Source organism: Silurus aristotelis (assembly GCF_946808225.1).
Source record: "Silurus aristotelis genome assembly, chromosome: 21".
NCBI classification, from domain to species: Eukaryota; Metazoa; Chordata; class Actinopteri; order Siluriformes; family Siluridae; genus Silurus; species Silurus aristotelis.
Genome location: NC_139594.1, coordinates 19,279,652 through 19,303,319, shown reverse-complemented (window position 1 = coordinate 19,303,319; position 23,668 = coordinate 19,279,652). Strand labels below are relative to the sequence as shown.

Genomic DNA, 23,668 nt, shown 5'->3' with positions numbered 1-23,668 from the left:
TTTTACACAATTTAAAAAAATTTGCATTATGGTAAAAAAAAGATGCAGAACATGCAACTGGAGCATCTCACCACATCCCTGCTCCTATTTCCGTTTCCCTCGTGTTCTGTTCTCTAAAGCCAAGCACGAATGCTTCTGCTCAACTCACATTCCCCACTCTGAAGGTCATACAGCGAGCTTGTTGACTTTTCTATCCGTTTTGACATTCCACCTGAAGTCTACACCGGCGTGCTGATGGAGAGGATAGCTGGGCCACTGCTGAGTGTACACAGTCATGCTGATTGGTTTGGTTTGCATTAACACAGATTACATAAAGTTTGGGGGGGGGGAAATACAATAATATTTGTGTTGGCCCATCAGCCCTCTGTGCACAAGTCGCGAGCAGCCCAATTCATAAGAGAGATTATTTGCTCAAATAAACGTTGTTTAAATAATTGGGCCATTTGAATAAGTGTTTTGAATCACTCTGCTTGAATTATTTGTTCGTTTCATAATCCTTTGCCTAAGCACACTGAAAATTACTGGCAAGCACCAAACTGGTCAGCTGTGTGAAATCCGATTTGTTCATTAGGGAAATAAAATCAATATGCAGCTTACAACTGAGATGCATCACCGATAAACAAATGACAATGGAAACAAGGGTCGATCGAGCAAGTCGCTTTATATACAGAACACTCCAATGAGAGGCCCATGCTAATCATATTTCAATATGAAATGGCACGGAGCAGTACTGAGAGCTTTCCAGGATGGGAATCACACTGAGTAAGCACAGCTTCTGACCTGAAATTCAGTCACGCTACTTAACTAAGCTCACTTCTGACTGATGATGTGCAACAAGGACCTGTGTATGTGTGTGTGTGTGTGTGTGTGTGTGTGTGTGTGTGTGTGTGTGTGTGTGTCATGCACAGTAACCTGAGAATCCAAGGTTATTCGAATAAAAAGTTAATAATATTCCCTTCTCACACAGATCCTGATAAGTAACTGCCATTCCTGAGAGGTGAGAACATTCCCCTTATAATGCGTAACTACTAAGTATTTTATTTATTTATCTACAAAACATAAGTTATGGACATGAAGTGGATTGTAAATGCAGCCTTCTCTGGGTATTTGTCTTTGTTGTTTTTTTTTATAGGATCTATAAAAGTGTGTGAAAACTTTGTTGATGAGCTGCGTTCAGGTTAATACCAAACTGAACTATGACCTGTTGTTGTTTTTTTATCACTTCTGCTGCAGTTTTTGCAAAAAAATATTTGTCTGATCTCATAACTTGTTTCAAGAGTTTCCTACAGGTTCACTCCGGGTTCTCTGTTTTCCTCTTATCTTTGTAAAAATGGCAGTAACTGTCTATGCTGTGAAATGTCTACAATCCTGACTAGGACTACATAAAGTGCTTACTGAAGATAGATGAGAGGATGGATGAATGGACGGATGGATGGACAGATGGACGGATGGATGGATGGATGGATGGATGCTTTCTATGGAACAATGGATGGAGGGAATACTAAGTGATCTCTAGCAGGAAAAAGCTTTCTAATTCGAACAAAACCAAAAAAACCCTTTGGTTTTGTTGATGTTCTGGTTTGGTGAACTGAGCTGAAGGGTACAGTTATATCTACCAAACCTTTTGTTGTAAAAAGTATGGTTAAGTGTGATGTACCTTCCACACAACACCTTCCAGCCTCCACAGAGGAACCAGCCCAGACCACGGCGCCTCTGTCTGATCCTGGCTCTGGGAAGTGTTTGGTAATCGCTTTCATCATTCTCAAAAGCCTCCTCAGACATCATTAGTGGCATCTCGTCAAGATTCAAAGCCTCGTCTTCAATCTGGTACCTGGAAGGAAGTCAGAAAATGGTGAGCACAAGCTTTTTTTTTTTTAAGGACTCAGTGGAAAACTTGTGATGTTATAAAACAGGTTGATGCCCAAAATGCAAAATATACAAATTGTTTAGTTGCAGTAGCAGTGTGCAGACAGTCGACTTCAGTACTAACAGATGTGGAGTCATTTTTTTTGTCATTTGCAGATGTCTAATGGACAAACTCATACAAGAACCAGGAAAAAAAAACACTTTTAGCTTACTCAAACAGACAAAACATAACATTTAGTATCATTAGCCAAAGGAATAAATGTGATACAGTTTCATCCCAGAGTTTTATGAATATGACTGCCAGCAATCATGAATGAAGCATCTAAATAACATCTAATTAAGTATGAACATAAGCAGTGGGTATATAGAGCTTCAGATCAGCGTTACAGAACTATGCGTTAATCAAATCTAACTTCCGTCCTTATCTATGGCCACACCAATATCCCTCATTCTGCACCATAACTTACTCTTCTACCGTACGTGCATCCTGATGAACGTCCTTCATTGTTTGCGTTCTGCTGCTCACTGGATCCGATTTTTGAGATTAAGATCAGAGCCCTGGGTTGCTTTAAATCACCAGAAAAGACTTAGAAAAAAGAGCTTAAGTGTTAAATTGAGAGTACTGTGCACACTCCCACTCTCCAGTGCTGCGTAACAGAAAGCTACAATAGCATGCGGAGATGAACCGAGTCTCCAGAGGATATCGGATTGCAACCACACATCAGCCCAGTATCTCCTTCTCTTACATCCTACAGACCTGCTCCCACTGACGCACTTCAATTATTTACTTCTGTTACAAATTGATCATTAATCCAATATTAATCAATTATCAAATATCACTCAAGATAACATTATAAATGAATTTTTTAAACTGTGAAACAGAATGATTACTAAAATGATCAATAATTTTGAAATGATTTCATATTCCATTTAATACTCACTTTGACTAAACAGTGATCACCATAATCCCAAGCAACCAATTACTGATCACCAATTTCTCATCAATGACCAATCACTAATCACCAAATTCTCATCAATGACCAATCACTAATCACTGCTGTTCCCCCATAACCAATCACTGATCACCATTTGCTTTTATATCTATATTTACTTGTAATAAAAGTTTCCTAAACCTGCCCCCTGTACTGTTCTTAACAGAGATGATAACATTTTGTAAATTCCTGAACAGCTCTATTTTGATGACAGAATTACTAAATACGACTGCAACGCTTTCACTTTCAAAACATAGAACAATATTATTAAGGAACACTGGATTCCTGGTTGCTGGTTCACGTCGTCATATCGTATCGCCTGAACGCTAAATCCACATGTAGATTTCTGTCGAGACGTTTGTCTAACAATGTCCATTTTGATTACAGAATTAAAAGACTTACTTAAAGAAAAAGAAAGCTGTTATTATTGTAAAACACTTTATGTGAAGGCTGTAAACAAGAGAACTGATGACGATCACGTGACTTCCCACTCACGTGATATAGATCCTTAACATATTGACAACAGAAACATAACGGCCATAACAATACCGGACATATTATATATTAATAACTTAATCTTATAATAAATGTTTATTAATGAGCGAACAGAGGACTGAATGTGTGTAATGTACAAAACCTGTCATCCTGCACAGCATCAGTGAGACACTGACAGCTCCAGCATTCAGATTAGCCTGCTAGCTCCAAACTTTGTTACCGCCCCGTATAACACACTTCAGCGGTCATATAATAACATTTATACTCACAGACACTCAGGCGGACATGATAAGAAAGTGTCCCTGAGAGATTTAGTAGAACTCTAACCTGTGAGCTCTGCCAGTATTGTAATACAGGGGTTTCTTGGGGTTGCTCCGTACTGGATTCAGTGGGATGCTGTCAGCCATCTTGGCTGCAATGTGTACAAAAAGACGTCACTTGAATGCGCCGCTCTGCGTCCTTATGGCGCAGCGCTGAACACTTCACTACTACCCAGTACTGATCATCTGTCAGGGCGGAATGTGTAAGAATACTGTTCAGTAAGGACAGGCAAACAACCAATGAACTTTATTGTTTCATATCAACAGCCAATCACTGGTTAAACTGTTTCAAACAACTTATCACCACTGTTTCACTTCAACTAATCACTAATCACCACTGTTTCACTTCAACTAATCACTAATCACCACTGTTTCACTTCAATTAATCACTAATCACCACTGTTTAACTTCAATTAATCACTAATCACCACTGTTTCACATCAATTATTCACTAATCACCACTGTTTCACATCAACAACCAATCACTTATCACCACTGTTTCACATCAACTACCAATCACCTATCACCACTGTTTCACATTAACTTATCACTTATCACCACTGTTTCACATCAACTACCAATCACCTATCACCACTGTTTCACATTAACTTATCACTTATCACCACTGTTTCACTTCAATTATTCACTAATCACCACTGTTTCACATCAATTAATCACTAATCACCACTGTTTCACATCAATTAATCACTAATCACCACTGTTTCACTTCAATTAATCACTTATCACCACTGTTTCACTTAAATTAATCACTAATCACCACTGTTTCACTTTAATTAATCACTAATCACCACTGTTTCACATCAACAACCAATCACTTATCACCACTGTTTCACATCAACAACCAATTACTTTTCACCACTGTTTCACATTAACTTATCACTAATCACGACTGTTTCACTTCAATTAATCACTAATCACCACTGTTTCACATCAACTACCAATCACTTATCACCACTGTTTCACATCAACTACCAATCACCTATCACCACTGTTTCACATTAACTTATCACTAATCACGACTGTTTCACTTCAATTAATCACTAATCACCACTGTTTCACTTCAATTAATCACTAATCACCACTGTTTCACTTCAATTAATCACTTATCACCACTGTTTCACTTCAATTAATCACTAATCACCACTGTTTAACTTCAATTAATCACTAATCACCACTGTTTCACATCAATTAATCACTAATCACCACTGTTTCACATCAACAACCAATCACTTATCACCACTGTTTCACATCAACTACCAATCACCTATCACCACTGTTTCACATTAACTTATCACTTATCACCACTGTTTCACTTCAATTATTCACTAATCACCACTGTTTCACATCAATTAATCACTAATCACCACTGTTTCACATCAATTAATCACTAATCACCACTGTTTCACTTCAATTAATCACTTATCACCACTGTTTCACTTCAATTAATCACTAATCACCACTGTTTCACTTTAATTAATCACTAATCACCACTGTTTCACATCAACAACCAATCACTTATCACCACTGTTTCACATCAACAACCAATTACTTTTCACCACTGTTTCACATCAACTACCAATCACTTATCACCACTGTTTCGCCTCAACTAATCACTAATCACCACTGTTGCACTTCAATTAATCACTAATCACCACTGTTTCACTTCAATTAATTACTTATCACCACTGTTTCACTTCAATTAATCACTAATCACCACTGTTTAACTTCAATTAATCACTAATCACCACTGTTTTACATCAATTAATCACTAATCACCACTGTTTCACATCAACAACCAATCACTTATTACCACTGTTTCACATCAACTACCAATCACCTATCACCACTGTTTCACATTAACTTATCACTTATCACCACTGTTTCACTTCAATTATTCACTAATCACCACTGTTTCACATCAATTAATCACTAATCACCACTGTTTCACATCAATTAATCACTAATCACCACTGTTTCACATCAATTAATCACTTATCACCACTGTTTCACTTTAATTAATCACTAATCACCACTGTATTACTTTAATTAATCACTTATCACCACTGTTTCACATCAACAACCAATCACTTATCACCACTGTTTCACATCAACAACCAATTACTTTTCACCACTGTTTCACATTAACTACCAATCACTTATCACCACTGTTTCGCCTCAACTAATCACTAATCACCACTGTTGCACTTCAATTAATCACTAATCACCACTGTTTCACTTCAATTAATCACTAATCACGACTGTTTCACTTCAATTAATCACTAATTACCACTGTTTCACATCAACAACCAATCACTTATCACCACTGTTTCACATTAACTTATCACTAATCACCACTGTTTCACATCAACAACCAATCACTTATCACCACTGTTTCACATCAACAACCAATCCCTTATCACCACTGTTTCACATCAACAACCAATCACTTATCACCACTTTTTCACATCAACAACCAATCCCTTATCACCACTGTTTTACATTAACTAATCACTAATCATGACTGTTTCACATCAACAACCAATCCCTTATCACCACTTTTTCACATCAACAACCAATCCCTTATCACCACTGTTTTACATTAACTAATCACTAATCATGACTGTTTCACATCAACAACCAATCACTTTTCACCACTGTTTCACATCAACAACCAATCACTTATCACCACTGTTTCACATTAACTTATCACTAATCACCACTGTTTCACATCAACAACCAATCACTTATCACCACTGTTTCACATCAACAACCAATCCCTTATCACCACTGTTTCACATCAACAACCAATCACTTATCACCACTTTTTCACATCAACAACCAATCCCTTATCACCACTGTTTTACATTAACTAATCACTAATCACGACTGTTTCACATCAACAACCAATCACTTTTCACCACTGTTTCACATCAACAACCAATCACTTTTCACCGCTGTTTCACATCAACTAGACCTTGGTGTGATAAAGACCTTGGTGTGATTATTGACCCGAGTCTTTCCTTTGAGGCTCACGTGAATAATATTATCAGGATCGCCTTCTTTCACCTTAGAAATATTGCTAAAATTAGAAATATGATGTCATTACAGTATGCAGAAAAACTAGTTCATGCTTTTGTAACTTCTAGATTAGACTACTGTAACGCTTTACTGTCTGGGTGTGCGAGTAGGTGCATAAATAAGCTTCAGTTAGTTCAGAATGCAGCAGCAAGAGTCCTCACTAGATCTAGGAAATATGACCACATCACCCCTGTATTAATCAGTCTACACTGGCTCCCAATTAAATCTCGCATTGATTATAAAATTTTACTACTGACATATAAAGCACTTAACGGTCTCGCACCACCGTATCTGAGTGAACTTCTGTACCAGTATGATCCTCCACGCCTACTTAGATCAAAAGGTGCAGGCTATCTGTTGGTTCCTCCAATAATGAAGATTACAGCAGGGGGCAGATCTTTCTCTTATAAAGCCCCGCAGTTATGGAACAGCCTTCCAACCAGTGTTCGGGACTCAGACACAGTCTCAGTGTTCAAGTCGAGGTTGAAAACATATTTATTCAGTCAAGCCTTTAATCAGCAGATTTTTTCTCAGTTAAAGGCTCAGATCTGGAGGGAACATGGATATAGAGTGTTTGGTGAACTGGGATATTTGTATGCTGTCGTCCCCTCACATTCACGTGTTCACTCAGGTTTGTTGATGGTGGTGTGGTGGGCCGTCTCTTATCCCAGAGATCCCTCATGTCTGTGTTGCCTTCTGGTTCTCCCTTTTAGTTATGCTGCTATAGCGAGTCTTGCCGGAGTCCAAACTGCACAGTGACTTTAACTCTCATGCAACAATAGGTACACTTAATAATCCATATCCTTCTCTTCCTGTCACCCTCTTCTCCCTCTCTCTCTCTCTCTCTCTCTCTCTCTCTCTCTCTCTCTCTCTCTCTCTCTCTCTCTCTCTCTCTCGGTTGAGTTAAACATGCTCCTGAGGCTCCAGTGACCACTGTTCCTGCCCCTCTCCCCTCCGTGGATCTTCCCACTTCATCCAGGCCTGCCTCTGGATAGTGTTCTCTTTGACTGGAGGCCACTCTGTGCAGCTGGGGTAGGTTTGTCATCAAAGCCTTGGGTGGTTCCATGATATTCCGGAGTAAGAACGGGAGCTTTGAGGATGGATTGGACTGTAGTTGATGTCAACAGTCTCCTACACTGACTCAGGAATACATTTCGCTTTTGATCATCATCACTGCACCCCGCAACATTGTATATCTGCCACAAATGGACATTCGGTGTAACCCAGATGAGGATGGGTTCCCTCTTGAGTCTGGTTCCTCTCAAGGTTTCTTCCTTATGCCATCTCGGGGAGTTTTTTCCTTGCCACAGTCACCAAAAACATCCAGTCCAACTTTCTTCCAGTCATTCACTGTCCAAATCTTGTGTGTTCTGAGTCTTAGTTTCATTAAAAAAAAAATGGACAGGCATGTCTCTTAAAAAGCATAAGTTTTTGCCAGGCTCTATACCTTGTAACATATAACAGTACTTGACTCTGTACTCTGTACTTTATAAACTAGGTACACTCTATAATGACAAGTAAATAAACAATGACAACAATTATAATAATCAATAATATAATAAACATCAGTGTCTCAGAGGTAATTTTTTTTATAGCATATTTTTCATTACGTTGAAAAACTATTTTTCCTATTAAAGCTTTATTCTGTTAATCCTTCATTCATGTACGTTCTTGTAATTTGACCACCAAAAACGAAGTGTCCGAACTCATAAACATCCTGTGTGAGTACATTCCCTTTGGATATATTAACATATATTGAGAACCTATTTCTCAACATATTATACAAATATTTTCTCATTTTCCTGGTCAGGTTCTTGTGAATTTCGAGGGGGGAAAAGACAAAACTATAGCTGGTTAGGATGCACACACATTACGATATTTTAATAAACCTGAAAATATCTTATCTCATCTATTGTTTTTAAAAGAGTGTAAATGTATGAAGAGTGTAACATTCTTTTACACATTGTCACACATCTTTAACATGTCCTATCAAAATATTAAATAACAATGTATCATTTCATGGACTGAAAATTCTGTGAAGCCTTTTTATCTTTTATTATTAAATGCATATCCACAAAATATAATTACCATAACAATGTATCGCCAATCCACTCCAAAAGTGACAAAACAAAATAAAAAGCAATGTCTGTAAAAGATGGACATTTTTTATATTATATAATTATATAATGTTATAGATATATATGATATTTAAATGTATATTATATTATATTATATTATATTATATTATATTATATTATATTATATTATATTATATTATATTATATTATATTATATTGTATAACCTTTAATGTAATATATTATAAATATAAATAGCATTTATATATAGCATAATATAATTATATAATATTTATATAGTTATAAATATATAATAATTAGATTAGATTATTTTATATAACCTTTGAGACAACTTTTGCCCCAAATAGTTAAATATTAAAAAATGTAAAAAGAGATTGTCAGAACAACATTAATATGGTTAACATTAATATTTTTCTAATGCATACAATTACATGTATAATTTTAAAAACTAAAGAATTTAATGTGCTGAAATTGGTTTTGAAATAACAACTTTGCCATCAGCCTTCACATTCAACCCAAAGCTTTCAGTAGAGCCAAACTCGGAGCTCTATAGCAGGAGATCTTAAACCCTAACCTATGTGAAACATACCTTAATGGAGCTCACTTTGTGCACAGGGGTATTGTGATGCTGGAACATTTTTGGGTCTCCTACTTCAAGTGAAATTAATGCTACCACATCCGAAGACATGCTGTACAATTGTGTCTCCAACTTCATAGTAGCAGTTTGGGGAAGAATCAAATGTGGCTGTAAAAGTCAGGCGTCCCAATACTTTCATCTATATAGTGTGTGTGACAGTAGTTGGAAAAAATGAAACTTCTGTCAAAATCAGATTTTTTTTTTTCTTTTGGCTGTTTTCCAGAATTCTGTAACAGCTATATATAGATGCATTTTCCCAGACCGCCACTCACTGCACTAACTTTGTTGCTAAACAAAACATGAAAATGTATCTACTATATAAGCTGCATACATAAGCATTAAGCAGAAACAGCAGCATGATGCAATATAAATCAAACCCATTGCATTTTATTCTCTGTGGAAATAACAATACAAACTCCTTATAATAAATGCAAAGGATTAATCTATATGCATACAGTTAAATATTTTTATTTTATTTTTAATTTTTTGACAAAAGTGTAACTAGAGAATATATCTTTAGGAATGTTCTACTTCAATGCAATGACACTAGTGAACTATTTTATAAGAGGAAACTTTTTTTTTTATATCAAAAACCTTTTCAGCTTTAGAATAAAGCCGTTACTTTATCCTGATAAAAAACCAAAGGCTGCCTTTAACATGCAGAACATTCTGAACACAACTTTCAGTGGTAACTGGTTTGCTTTCAAGATCATACAAAATAATGATATTTTGTATTCCCATTAATAAACTGATACACAATTCTGTAATTTACATGTATGGTGCAGTCTGTATTTCTGCTGGTGTCTGATTGTCCACATTCAGTACCATATTTCCACTGCATTTCAGAGCCTAGCCAAAGTGTGGAAACACTGAGTCGTTTATGGTTTTTGAGATACATGAACTTTCCTTTTGTTTCTTTGCAACAAATTTGGTAAAAGACAAAAACAAACAAGAATTAGACAGTGACAACAGAAGAACTTGAATAAGTTGGAGAACAGGAGAGAAGATGTGATCAGACTTCCTCACCCCCACAGTCTCACATGGAGGTGGAAGTTAAATAGTTTGGGGTTGTTTTGGAGCAGGGAAGGTTCTGGAATGTGAAAGGAATCCTGAAACAACATGGCTCCCGATCCACACTTTAACACCATGCAGTTCTGTCTGGACTGCGGCTCATTGGAATCGACTTCGCCGCACAACAAGATGATGAGCCTGTAAATACGCTCTGTATGCATTATTTAGAGAGTAAACAGTCGTCTGGAGTGATATCTATCATGGAATGACCTGCTTAGTCACCACACCCAAATCCTACCGAACTGCTCTGGAATGAACTGGATCATAAGAAAGAAAGAAATCTCTAATTAGAGTAGAACATCTTTGGCAAGTTTTGTTTGGCAAGACAAAGTATTTTAGCTGAATGTTTGGAGAAATGAACTGTCTGAATGCTGAGAGGGAGGATTTTTCAATGGAAATAAAAATGAACATTTATAGATTTGTTTAGTCAATGTCAGTTATACTATTACATCACTGAGTTTGTTGCATAGAAACAAAAGGAACATGCATGTGTCTCTCATAAACCATAAAAGATTTGGTGTTTCTACACTTTAGACTGGTGCTGTATTTTTGTTTTTTTCTGGCTTAACCACAGTTCATTGTTTTATCTGTTTTTATTTTGTTTTGTCTGACTTTATACATTGAAAGATAAATGACTATACCAGTCAATAGAAAAAGATAACATTATAAATGTATGTACATGTGAAAGTCCTCAGTATGTACTGTACTCAGACATACTCATTACTCAAAGAACTCAGAACTCAAAGTCCTTAGAGTTTTATTCTTCAAGTGTTTTTTTATTATGCTTACTGGATTAAAATCCACCCTCTCATGAGTTTAATTAATTTTAATTTCTTTATTATCATCGATCAACATGGAAAAGTGTCATCCAGGTCCAAGGTCTACACTTGTTTTCCCAAGGGCCCGGATTGCCGGGCTGTTGCCACTGTTTGTCTTGTCCATGGCTGCAGTAGGAAGCTGAGATACCCCTCCGTTCTGAATGACAGAAATTTCATTGTTCTTCATGGCTAAGCCATTGCTAATGGCTACAGCATATCGACTCCAAAAGTTCTGATCCATGTGGATGGCTCTTGCTGCAAGGTCCTTCTGAAATACTTCGTTGAATTTGAGTGCCTCAGCACCTAGAAGAGCCAGCGGGTTTTCCACAGACAAACGCCTACCTCTCCGTGCGGGTATGTTATTCCACATGTGAGTGCCCATGTGTACCTGCAGAAAAGAAATGAAAGGAGAGAAAACGTTAGTATGGCGTTAATGCAAATTAATTTTAACTGCACTCATTTTATTATCACAAAATTAATGCATTAATGCAGCATTTCTGTTTGACTATTTTTATTTAAAATATAAATAAATATAAAAAAAAATTAACTTATTAAAACCCTCAACGCAGCACACATTTATTTACGACATACTTTCTTTAGTCAGATATAAAAAAATAAGTCTCAAATCAGCCCCAAAATCCACCATGATTTGGCAAATGTGTGCATTCCTGTGAGGAAACAGAGCAAAAGTTCAGTTTGATGTCCTGATGATTTACGTAAAATAGAACCTTGGATTGCGAGTAACATGCTTTACGAACATTTTTGCCAAATTGTAACATTACAAGTGATAACTTGCATTGCGAACATCATGTGATTAATTGGGATTAAATATTTTAATCGATTGACAGCCCTAATTAGTATATTTCCGCAGTGCATGTACTGATTTCTGCTGCTTTCTCTACCATAGAGACCACTTTGTTTATAATAAGTTCCAGTGCAGTGTATCAACCTACCTTGAGATTACCCTTTGTTGTAAAGGCTCGGCCACAGATGGAGCAAGCAAAGGGTTTTTCTCCAGTATGTGTGCGCTCATGGATTTGTAGGGCGCTTGCCGAAGAGAAGTTTTTCCCGCAGACGTTGCAGTTGTGTTGTTTAGGGGCTCGTCGTGGTGGTGGGCTTCCGAACAATGAAGTCATTCCTGGGATTATTGCTTCAGAAGGAGTGGGTGAAGACTGAATAGATCCAAATACAGGAAAAGGACCTTCTTTAGGTGTGTATGGTCTACCGCTAATTTCCATTTCCAACTTAACTGGGGCCCGTAAACTGTACTCCATATCATGGTACCTCTGGCTTACTCCTAAAAACATAATAATAAACATTAAAAAAAACTATAACCACAATCATGATAACAAAAGACAGTAGATGGTAGACCATAAATAATAATGTTAGATCAAAATTTTTGTATTAATGCCCAAGCATCTCTTATATTCGAGGTGGTATCAAAAGGTTTAGAGACTATTGATGTAACTGGTTCTGTTCTGACCACGTGCTTTACCACATCTGCAATTTAATCCCGGACAGCAAGTTATAACAAAGAGCAAGCGTGAAATTCTGTGTGAAACTGGGCAGAGTCGTCTGACATACTGCGATGCTGCAACGAGTCATTCAAGGTGTTTCGAGTTCGGCACACCACAAAAGGAAGACTTCCAGGAGACATTCCAGAAGTGGCAGGAACGCTGGGAGCGCCGTATTGCTGTGCGAGGAGACTATTTTTAGGGTGATAGTGTGAAAACTTAGATAAATAAAGTACTTTCTTGTTAATAGAGCTAGTCTTAAAACTGTTTGATACTACCTCGTATGCATTATTGCCTCATATATGATCAAATAATTAACATCTTACCTTGCTCCATGACTGAAGACTTCCTGATCTGGTCATATAGTGCTCCAGGAGAATCAGACATTTCACATTTAACTGTAGCTGCTTGCTCTTTCCTATCAAAGGTAATATTAATCGAAACTGGAATCTCGTGTAAACCCTTCGTCTGACTTTTTGTTGGTTTCAGTGTTGGTGGATGGATGATGTTAGCTGACTCTGGCAAGAAAGTATTCTGATTCTCTAAATCTCCTGCGGATGGAGAATCATGCTCTGGATGGTTGTCAAAAATGCCACTCATTACCACCTTGTGTTCAGTTAATTGGCTAAGACTAACTGTGGAGTCACCATCTGATGTCCTAACATCAGACACATCAGGAGGTAGTGGTGAAATTGGTGCTGAACTACAGTCTGATAAAGCGTTAAGGAGGTTTTCACTATTTTCCGAAATATCTACATCTTCATATGAAATATCATCAAGACCATCATCATCATAATCATTTACACTGTCAAAATTCTTCTCGCCGAGAAACAGGTCGTTGTTTTTTTCCTGAATAGTGTCTGTTGGGAGATTTTGTATGTTATTGGGAATCTGGCCGCCCATGTGCATGCGAATGTGCTGCTGTAAGACAACAGCATTGGTGAATTTCTTTTGACATATTGGGCAGGAGTGCTGAACCTGAAGAGGAGGCTTGGTACGGTGCACGCCAAAGTGAGTCTTCAGGTTGCCTTTAGTAGTAAAGGCACGGCCACACACCTTACATTTAAAAGGCCTTTCACCAGTATGAATTCGGTAATGCATCTTAAGTGCACTCTGACAGCTGAGTACCCTGTGGCAGATCACACACTGATTGGGGTCCATCATCTTTTTGTCAATGTTCTCCACAAGTTGCTGGAGCTTTGATGTTTCAGATGTCTGCATAGATTCTTGTATTCCACTAAACGTAAAGCTGGCTTTAATGTGCTCTGAGAGTTGAGATGGAGTAGAAGATTTCACCACGGGAGTAATCACATCAGCGGGCTCTGGTGTATTTAATCTAATAGGTGTTTCTGTGGATGGAAAATTTGAAACGACGTTGTGACTTGCAGAATTTGAATTTTCATCTGAATCAGTCACACAGTTTGATGGAAGGTAAATTTCATTGTTTTTTGAAACTGTTGTAGTCCCTACTTCCTTGTTTACCTGGAAGCATGCCATCTTAGCTGTATGTAAATGGTTGTCAGACTCTATAGCAATTATTTTTTCAGTATTATTTGCATTTAAAGACAATGGTGTACTTTCATTTTTAACTAGCAAGGACATTTGTAGAGATCTTCCTGCAGGTGCATCACTAAAGGAATCATTAATGTTTTCTGCATTCGTTATAGTTGGGGGTAACTGCAGACCCAGTCTAGGAGGTAATGTCTGTAGAATAGGTTTGCTGTCTAACCATGTTGACCCTGCTTTTTCTGGAGGAAATGACATCCCATAGGGAATACCAGAGCTGGTTGGAATATTATCAAGATATTCTGGCACTGGGTATGGATTCATTTGTACATGTGGGTATTTGTCTTTGTGCCTCTGGTAGTGTACCTTCAGGTTTCCCTTAGTGGAGAAGCGGTTGCCGCATATGTTGCATTTGAAGGGTCTTTCTCCTGTGTGAGATCGCAGGTGGATCTGCAAGGCACTGTCACTGCCAAATACCTTGGCACAAAACCTGCATTTGTGTTTGAAAAAGGGGTCCTCAGAACTGGGCTTGGTCTCAAACATGGAGATGTTGGGCATTTTACCTTTACTGCGATGTTTTATCATAGAAGCAAGTGGTTCCAATGCGTTTGTAGTGGCTGCAATGCTGGCAAGTGGGTTTGGGAAGATGACTCCACTAGGAGGGCTTTGAGGTAGCAGTGGCAAGTTGGCAGAATTGTTAATAACATTATTCTGGCTAACTGAATGTGGAGGAGGAGAGTTCAGAGGCTGGGTACGACTAGCATTATAGAGAGCACCATTGCAGGATGATAGTAGAGAAGACACACCAGTAAATGTGGATAGAGAAGCATTTGGATTTGCTAAGGGAATGGAAGTGCTTTCATTTTCTCTGGGATTGGATTGTTTATTTTGTGGTTGTGATACCCGAAATGATGACCCTTCTAGTCTGGATGCCTGGGACACAGAAGCCTGTCCATTCACAGTGGAAGGCATGACTCCAGATAATGGAAGTACAGGAGGAGGAGGGGCAATGCCCTGGAAATGATAAGTGCAAGAGACAGAAGGAAATGCCTTTGAGGCTGGGTTCAGCGCACCTTGTGTTGGCTGCCTGTTCATCACAGCCACCTGACTGCGGATCTGTTCAATGAGTTGCAGCTGGTGGACCTGCTGCTGCTGTAAAGCCATTAGCTGTTCCAAAATCATGGGTATTGCCACTGAGTTCGCCTTACCTCCAGATCCGTCACCTTGGATACGTTGAGAAAACTGTGCAACTGCCACCCTGGTACTGTGAAGGATCTCCAAGGTGACATTTGTGCTGGGAATGCCATAGTTTGTGCTTAGACATGATAAAGGTAAAGGAATGGCACTTTCACTGGAGTCTGGTGGAAGAGGGCTGGGGTTTGATATTTTATCCACAGGTGCAGTAGTATCCATAGGGTCATCTGCTCCAACGGCATCATTTTCCTCAGGAAGACTGACATTTTCCTCTCCTTTCTCAGACGATTCAGACTCAGGTTCCATGGTCTCAGTTTCATCTGGGTCACTATGAGCATTTAAATAGGATTCTGTAGGAGATCCCTGAGGAGAAGGAAATCTTTCATCCTCATGTACAATAAGCACAGGAGGCTCCTCAGTGCATTTATTCTGGTGCTCCAGCAACTCTGACCAGTTGAAAAATTCAGCACAACATGTCTTACAGATGAAAGTCACCTCGTTCATGCTGTGGCTCTCGCTGACGCTCTCCTCACTGCTACCTTTCATAAAGAGCACTGTTGAGAAGAAACACAGAGAAAAATCATATTCATAAGTTGAATTATTTGCTTTTTCTGCTCAGTGATCAGTAATCGAATATCTTATCAATTCTACTATTTTACAAATTACAGATGCTTGAAGTCCATACTGTCGCACACCCAAAACCCAGCGGATTATTTTCTGTGTGAAATCCATCAAATCACATGGCTAATTTATTGAATGAAATTCCATTGTATTTATTGATTTCCAATGTTTTCAATCAATTCACATCTGACCTGTCAGTCCACAGCAAATTGAGACTTTGATTGACTAATTTTCCGTTGCCAACATACACTCCTATTTTTAAACATATCTTCTTGGCTTTGCTGAACTGCACACACTTTCTTTACTGTCTGAATTGCAGAACCTCAGCCATGTTGTTGATTAGAAAACAGAATAACTTTACGTTAGGTTTAAAATAAATAAACAAACCATGTTCACTATCAAAAAAGGTCAAAAAGTCCCCCAATCACAGAAATTAAAATGTTTCAAACTCTATTGGTCCTTCAATCTCTAAGTGTCATCAAGTGTACATATTTTTGTACAGAGGCTCATCTTTTACCTGTGAAAAAATCTGCTTTTTATTTACTTTTATGGTAATGAATTAAATGTAGTGAATATCCATGGGCAACACTGTTTCTGTTTCTGACTGTATCCTATTTTCACGTTTGCATATTAAAACCTACTAAAATGGCAAAAAAGCGGAACAAGCGGGTGTAATCAGACTTCGAAGCTGAAATATTAAGACGGTTTTGTTTGATCTAAAACAAAAGAATATTATAGGACGAACAATTCATTAATTTTACTCAAACAAAATTAAATGGCAGATCAAAACCGACCCTTAATCAATAGTTCATAAGTATTTCATTAATACATTTATAATGTAAAGGACATTAACTTATGTCAACTTTGAAATGGCAAATAAATAAATAAATAAATAAATAATTAAATAAATAAATAAATAAATAAAACAAGCTCCAATCTAAACCCATGATCATTTTTATAGCGAAAATGACACAGTTATACCGACATTAATGCTGCAATCAGGAATTTGATCGTTAACTGTTGGCAATAAACGATTTCGCGACACATAATCTGAGAACATCTTCAGTTTCCCAAATGGCGCTTTGAATTAAATAAGGCAGGTTTTTTTTTCTCTCCCTGCAGTGTGTATTGTGATCCTTCTTCTCTCTCTCACACACACACACACACACACACACACACACACACACACACACACACACACACGGGGCAGTTACAGTGTGGGTCAGTGGCTCAACTCATTTTATTTAAGCGTGTGGGTGGTCCTGCAGAATCCCCCCCCCCCCCTCGCGCGCGCGCGCACACACACACACACACACACACACACACACACACACACACACACACACACACACACACACACACACACACACAGGAAGGTGAGAGCGCAGTGAAGAGGGCTGAGAGAGTGCAGATCAAATGAACCACCCCATTAGCGAATGAAACACACCAACACTTAAGCCGTCCAAATCGAGTGCACAACGACTACACTGCAGCCTACTCAGTGTGTGTGTGTGTGTGTGTGTGTGTGTGTGTGTGTGTGTGTGTGTGTGTGTGTGTGTGTGTGTGTGTGTGTGTGTATGTGTGTGCACTTCATTTACATAGGCCTACACTAACGATAATTACATGAGCCTCAGCATTTCTCGAGGCACTTCTCAATAAGCATGAAGTCCAACAGAATTCATAACATCTGCATCTGGTTTACTGAACCCAAAGCCACGATTCATGAGAGGAAAGTAAACAACAGGGGAAAGTTTACATCCTCGAACACGTCTGGGTCATCACCTTCACTAATGATAATAATAATAATAATAATAATAATAATTATAATAATAATAATAATAATAATAATAATAATAATAATAATAATAATAATAATAATAATTATTATTATAATTATTATTATTATTATTATTATTATTATTATTATTATTATTATTATTATTATTATTATGACGATGATGATTTTTCTTTTTTTATTATAACAAAAATCTAGAAATGTAAACGATAAAGGTTTTTTATATGCTCATGACCCTATAATTATATTTTCTTTGGTTTTGTTTACGTACTTGGATTTGACATTTTATTTTCTCATATAAACACTCTGATCATTTCATTTCAAACATCACCCGCAAATAAACACACTGAGTTTCATCAGTCTTCAGTTAAAACTAAGAGCGAAATGACCACATTTAGGAGTTTTAGTTTTCAGAGTTTCAGTAAACATATTGGATTGAATTGATTTTTTAAGTCCTTGTAATTTAACTTTTTTGAATTATGAATAAAATCTTTACAAACCGCGACTGAACCTGAATGAACAGGTTGCGCTAATAGTTTACCGTTTATAAAAAAAATACATTTTAGTGAAATGAAATCTGTTTTACCACACTGACTATTATTATTATTATTATTATTATTATTATTATTATTATTATTATTATTATTATTAACAATGACAACATCCATAATCATGATATTAATACAAAGCAATGCACATATATATATATATATAAAATATAATATAATAATCATCAAAATATAAAACAATAATAATAATAATAGGTTTAATTATTGTTATTTCATACTTTAGCATTCGTTCATTAAAAAGCTATATATTTGAAATGCAAATTTGGTGAGAAACGGCAAAAGACGCACGCACGCACACACACACACACACACACACACACACACACACACACACACACACACACACGCGCGCGCGCACACATTGTTAACAGCTCTTTTTTGTTGTATAATTAAAGACAAACCCAGACAGCAGGCAAAAAACCCTTATTTCTACAGAATGGTTTTAAAACCCATTTCACTGAAATTGTGATTATTTATAAATTGTGATTATTTATAAATTGTGATTATTTATAAGTTGTGATTATTTATAAGTTGTGATTATTTATAAGTTGTGAAACTTTGCAGGTTTTTGTTTGTCAGATTCTTAATGAATATTAAACTACAGTAAAAAGTGCGAGTCCTAAATTATTTACAGTAAATGTGTGAATTAGAATCTGATCTCGGATCAGACATGAGACAGAGTGTGGACAGTGCAGTGCAGGACAGAGAGCGAACTGGCCTGTGTGAAGTGTGAAGTGCGCGGCACTTGTCCCCGCGTCTCCCCCGGTATTTCCCCCGGTATTTCCCCCGGTGCCGGTGCGTACCGCTGTCTGCGCCTCTCCTGCGCAGCTCCGTCTCCTCTCCCGCGGTAACGTGCTGAGGTTTGGCCTGCTTGCGCCGGGACATCCTGCTCGTTTCGCGCGCCCGCGCATCGGTGTCGGAGGCGTCGCGTGTGGAGCGGCGCACGGCGGCGGTTCGGGGCGGCGGGACGTTCAGTCGTCGTCGGCACTGCGCGGCTCGCGCATAGCGGAGGGTCTGACGATGACGCGGGTTCGCGCATCAGGAGGAAAAAAGGAGGAAAAAAAAAAAGCCGGCTTGCGCGCGCGCGCTCCCGGATTGGCCGCTCTCCAGCCGGGGATATGCAAATGAACCCACGGACTCCGGGATCATCAGCCGCCGCTCTACGAGCGCGAGAGACGGCACGACCCACAGCATAAACAGGACCCAGACTGGGTTGCCAGATTGGAATGAAGTTTCCTTTGGGGTTGCCAGATACGATCAACTAAACGCATTTAATTTGTGTGAAAGTGAAATACACAAGACCAGCAATGAAACTACACTAAACCAAACTAAACTAAACCAAACTAAACTAAACTAAACTAAACTAAACTAAACTAAACTAAACTACAGAACAAAAAATAAATCAATAAATTAAAATGTTTGGTTAAAAACGTCAGTTGTGTTTCTCACGTGTTTCACAGCTTCACATCCAGCGAGTTTTTTTTCTTTTTACTTTCACACAAGAATTTAACATGTGCTTTTATAAACATTTATTCTGTCATGAATTTAAACATTATTTCCTTCTAACCCTAAACATATAGCACTTTTATATCTATTGTTAATCACTTTTAACAGGGGACTTTGTCCCAAAGCAGCTTTACTATAGAGATAAAGTGGTTATAAAGTAATATAAGTGACTATAAGTTTGTTCCTTATAAGTTAATCCCTAATGAGTGACTGGTGACTGATCTCCATCTCCATCACATCTGATCACATACTGGATTATTTCCATAATGACACGTGAGAAACAAATTATTACAGGTTAAATGTATGTAAACAGCTTTCACATAAGGGAATTAAACCCATAAAAATGCATTATACATGTTAAAGAAGTGAATTTATTACAACGTGATATGATCAGTTTCATCGCCAACTGTTGGTTTAACAGCCTTTGAGCAATATCTGGTTCTAATATGTTACTAACACAACATAGTTTTGTTTCAAACACCCAGAATTTGCTGTAGCTAAAGGTATTCCTCAGGTATCAGTTCTGGCCTCTTTGCTTCTTTTTATTGTGACTGGTTACATTGACTTGCATTGAACTACATCACAATATCAATTATAATATACAGAAATTATTCTATAGATTGATTTATGAAAAGATAAATAATCTTTTATAAATAATAAATCAGAGCTTCTGTGATTTTAGTGAAATACAGCACATTTTCACTGGGAGTAAAATTTCAGAAGAACAGCAGGTAGTCCAGCTAGGCAGCTAATTGCTACTTGCAGGTCTGATACTTTGAGTAGGAAACCCATAGACTTCTTTTTCATGTTTTGTGTTCGCTGTGTTATTTAGGGGTTTCTGTAGCCCAGTGCACCCATTGTTCATTTTAAAGGTTTCTTATTGCCTAGGTTCTCAGTTTAGCTCTATTGTTCTTATGATCTAGGGTGACATCTGATATATTTTGTGGTCAGAAAAAATGACTTCTTTAATAAACTCATTTAGATCTTTCAAAACGTTTCAGTACAATATCAGAATCAGAATCTTTATCTAAAATCCTTATATAGTCTTGCTCCAGTTTACATGTCTGAGCTCCTTCACCCCACACCTCTGTACAGTCTCTCAGGTCCTCAGACACTACGTTTCTTGTTGTTTTAGTTTGCATGGAAGTGTCCTTATATCCTTTTCTATAATGCATACTTCTTTAGAATCTTCAGGACTTCTGATCGATTATACACGAACAAATAATGTTCTTCTATAGTTCATTTTCATTTATTTTTCTTTTTTTTATATATGAATAATACTTTCTGTACACGAGTTTATCTTTTGTAACATGACTACATTCTCCTTCCTTTTCTTCTTCATCATCTTCTTCTAATTATTACTGATATCAATAAATGTAATAAGAACAGTGTCACCGCATTCTTACCACCCACAAAACACCAAATATAGATAGATTACACTACAAAAAAAACAATCGTGAACGTTTTGCAAACGGAAAAGCAAAGATGAGAAGCCAAACTAAAAAAGTCAAATGATCCACACGTTATGTTTCACACGTTGTGTTCGTGGAATTTATTTCCATATGTCCGGTGTTAACACACGCAGGTATGTGGTTTTATATTTCATACGTGATCACATAACATGACGTGTGTATATGTGCAGTTTCATGATATAATGCATGCGTGTATGTGTGTGTTTTATTGAATGGGATACAAGGCTAAATAAACTATAACCATCTCTTTATGATTTCCATCGCACCCAGATTAACTAGAAGAACTAATTTAACACGTGCATGGAGTTACTAAAGGTATGTGTCAAAAATAAAGGCACCCTAAACGTTGTGAAACCTGTTCCCTGTAAACTATTTTTAAGCATTTCGATAATGATGATCAGGTTTATCATGATTATTATTATTGCCCAAACCTGTTTCAGTAATTTGCAAATGTCAGCACGAGAGCGCAACGCGCAGAGATCACGCGCGCGCTGCAGTGCGCAATAAGCGTCTCCAGATCCCGGAAACTTGTTCCGGCTCATCCAAAGTGCACACAAAACCATCTCCCCGGTGCTGAACTGACACCCCCGGGGTTTTGTCTCAGTCCAGCAGGATATAAATCAACACTCGATTCAGCATCAGGGCCCTTTTAATATCCCTGTAGTCTAAAGAAAACCCTGCGCGCGCGCGCTTTACCATCACATAATTTCACCCCCCCCCCCAAAAAAAAAAAACAAAACAAAAAAAAAAACCCCGAATTAATTTACAACACAAGTTCATTCACGTGTTTTTCTGTCACCTTCACGTGCTTTCATATTCGTATCTGATTTAATTTCCCAAAATATTGCATATTATGCGTACGACTAAAATCCTCACACATTCCTCATATAATCTCATCAACACGTCATTATATGCAACATGCTAAATCTTCTTCACATATGGGAAACTATCAGTTTTAGTTATGTTGTCCATTTAGTAGCCATTGACTATTTATACAAATCAGACTAAGCCCAAAAACATTCTTGATGGCACTTAGAACGCGTGATAAATGACTAAGATCTTTAACCATTAAGACACTGTATTCGGGCTAAACCCGGATAAACACATGGATTTAGATTATTTAAAATGCTCTACCAATACGACAGTGTATAAGGATCTATTGAACATCCAGCGGATCAGTATGAACTGGTTCCGTTACAGCAGCATGCTGTGTGTATTCGTATTGATCGGCGTCTCTGTGTCTCTGCTGGCGTTGGGAGATAAGAGCTCTCCCTGGTGCACTATAATTCCCTTTGACCTGTATCTGTACGCTCAAATGATGGATGGCCAAGGTGACCAAAGAGCCAGCTTATAGCACGCAACCTCCTCAATGATGCACTATTGATTCCTCCCGACAAAAAAATCACAAGTGCGTTTATTTAACAATCACTTCATTTATTAATCACAAATCAGATGAAAATGATTTCCAATCTCAGGAGATCTCATCCAATATGTGCAATATGTGCTTTTTTGTTGTCAGCACAACTGCTGGAGGATTGGAAGAAATGCATTGTGTGGGTAAAGGGACACTGATCTACAGACGCTCCATGAGGACGATTTAAAAATAATAATAGAATAGTATAGTATAGTATAGTATAGTATAGTATAATATAGTATAGTATAGTATAGTATAGTATTGTATAGTATAGTATTGTACAGTATAGTATAGTATTGTATAGTATAGTATAGTATAGTATAGTATAGTATAGTATAGTATTGTATAGTATAGTATTGTACAGTATAGTATAGTATTGTATAGTATAGTATAGTATAGTATTGTACAGTATAGTATAGTATAGTATTGTATAGTATAGTATTGTACAGTATAGTATAGTATAGTATTGTATAGTATAGTATAGTATAGTATTGTATAGTACAGTATAGTATAGTATTGTATAGTATAGTATTGTATAGTATAGTATAGTATTGTATAGTATAGTATTGTATAGTATAGTATAGTATTGTATAGTACAGTATAGTATAGTATTGTATAGTATAGTATTGTATAGTATAGTATAGTATTGTATAGTATAGTATAGTATAGTATTGTACAGTAT

General features: G+C 37.3%; 2 protein-coding genes across 9 annotated transcripts in view; both read right to left on the bottom strand.

Moving 5' to 3' along the window:
• Positions 1 to 3,857, bottom strand: part of atp9b (ATPase phospholipid transporting 9B) — a 57,493-nt gene extending 53,636 nt beyond the window's left edge. For 3 of the 7 annotated variants that reach the window (XR_014530560.1, XM_083523532.1, XM_083523533.1), the window contains exons 1-2: positions 3,681 to 3,857; positions 1,658 to 1,831 (exon numbers count right to left, since the gene is read on the bottom strand). Coding sequence is in view for 6 of the 7 variants with exons in the window: in XM_083523532.1 (XP_083379658.1) it covers positions 1,658 to 1,831; positions 3,681 to 3,760 (254 nt within the window). In the remaining variant the exon portion in view is untranslated. Of the gene's footprint in view, positions 1 to 1,621; positions 1,832 to 2,333 lie in introns of all 7 variants that reach the window. The other 4 variants (XM_083523530.1, XM_083523531.1, XM_083523534.1 and 1 more) reach the window with 2 other exon arrangements.
• Positions 3,858 to 11,332: 7,475 nt separating this feature from the next.
• Positions 11,333 to 19,783, bottom strand: sall3b (spalt-like transcription factor 3b). Of its 2 annotated transcripts, XM_083523501.1 has the most exons (5): positions 19,398 to 19,762; positions 16,105 to 16,163; positions 13,236 to 15,972; positions 12,349 to 12,692; positions 11,333 to 11,783 (listed from the first exon to the last, which is right to left on the bottom strand). In XM_083523501.1, exons 1-5 carry the CDS (start codon positions 19,477 to 19,479, stop codon positions 11,442 to 11,444), a joined length of 3,564 nt encoding a protein of 1,187 aa, XP_083379627.1. In that variant the 5' UTR covers positions 19,480 to 19,762; the 3' UTR covers positions 11,333 to 11,441. The 2 variants fall into 2 exon arrangements, with proteins under 2 accessions (XP_083379627.1, XP_083379626.1); XM_083523500.1 differs by having other exon boundaries at positions 13,236 to 16,163; positions 19,398 to 19,783.
• Between the last annotated feature and the right edge of the window lie 3,885 nt (positions 19,784 to 23,668).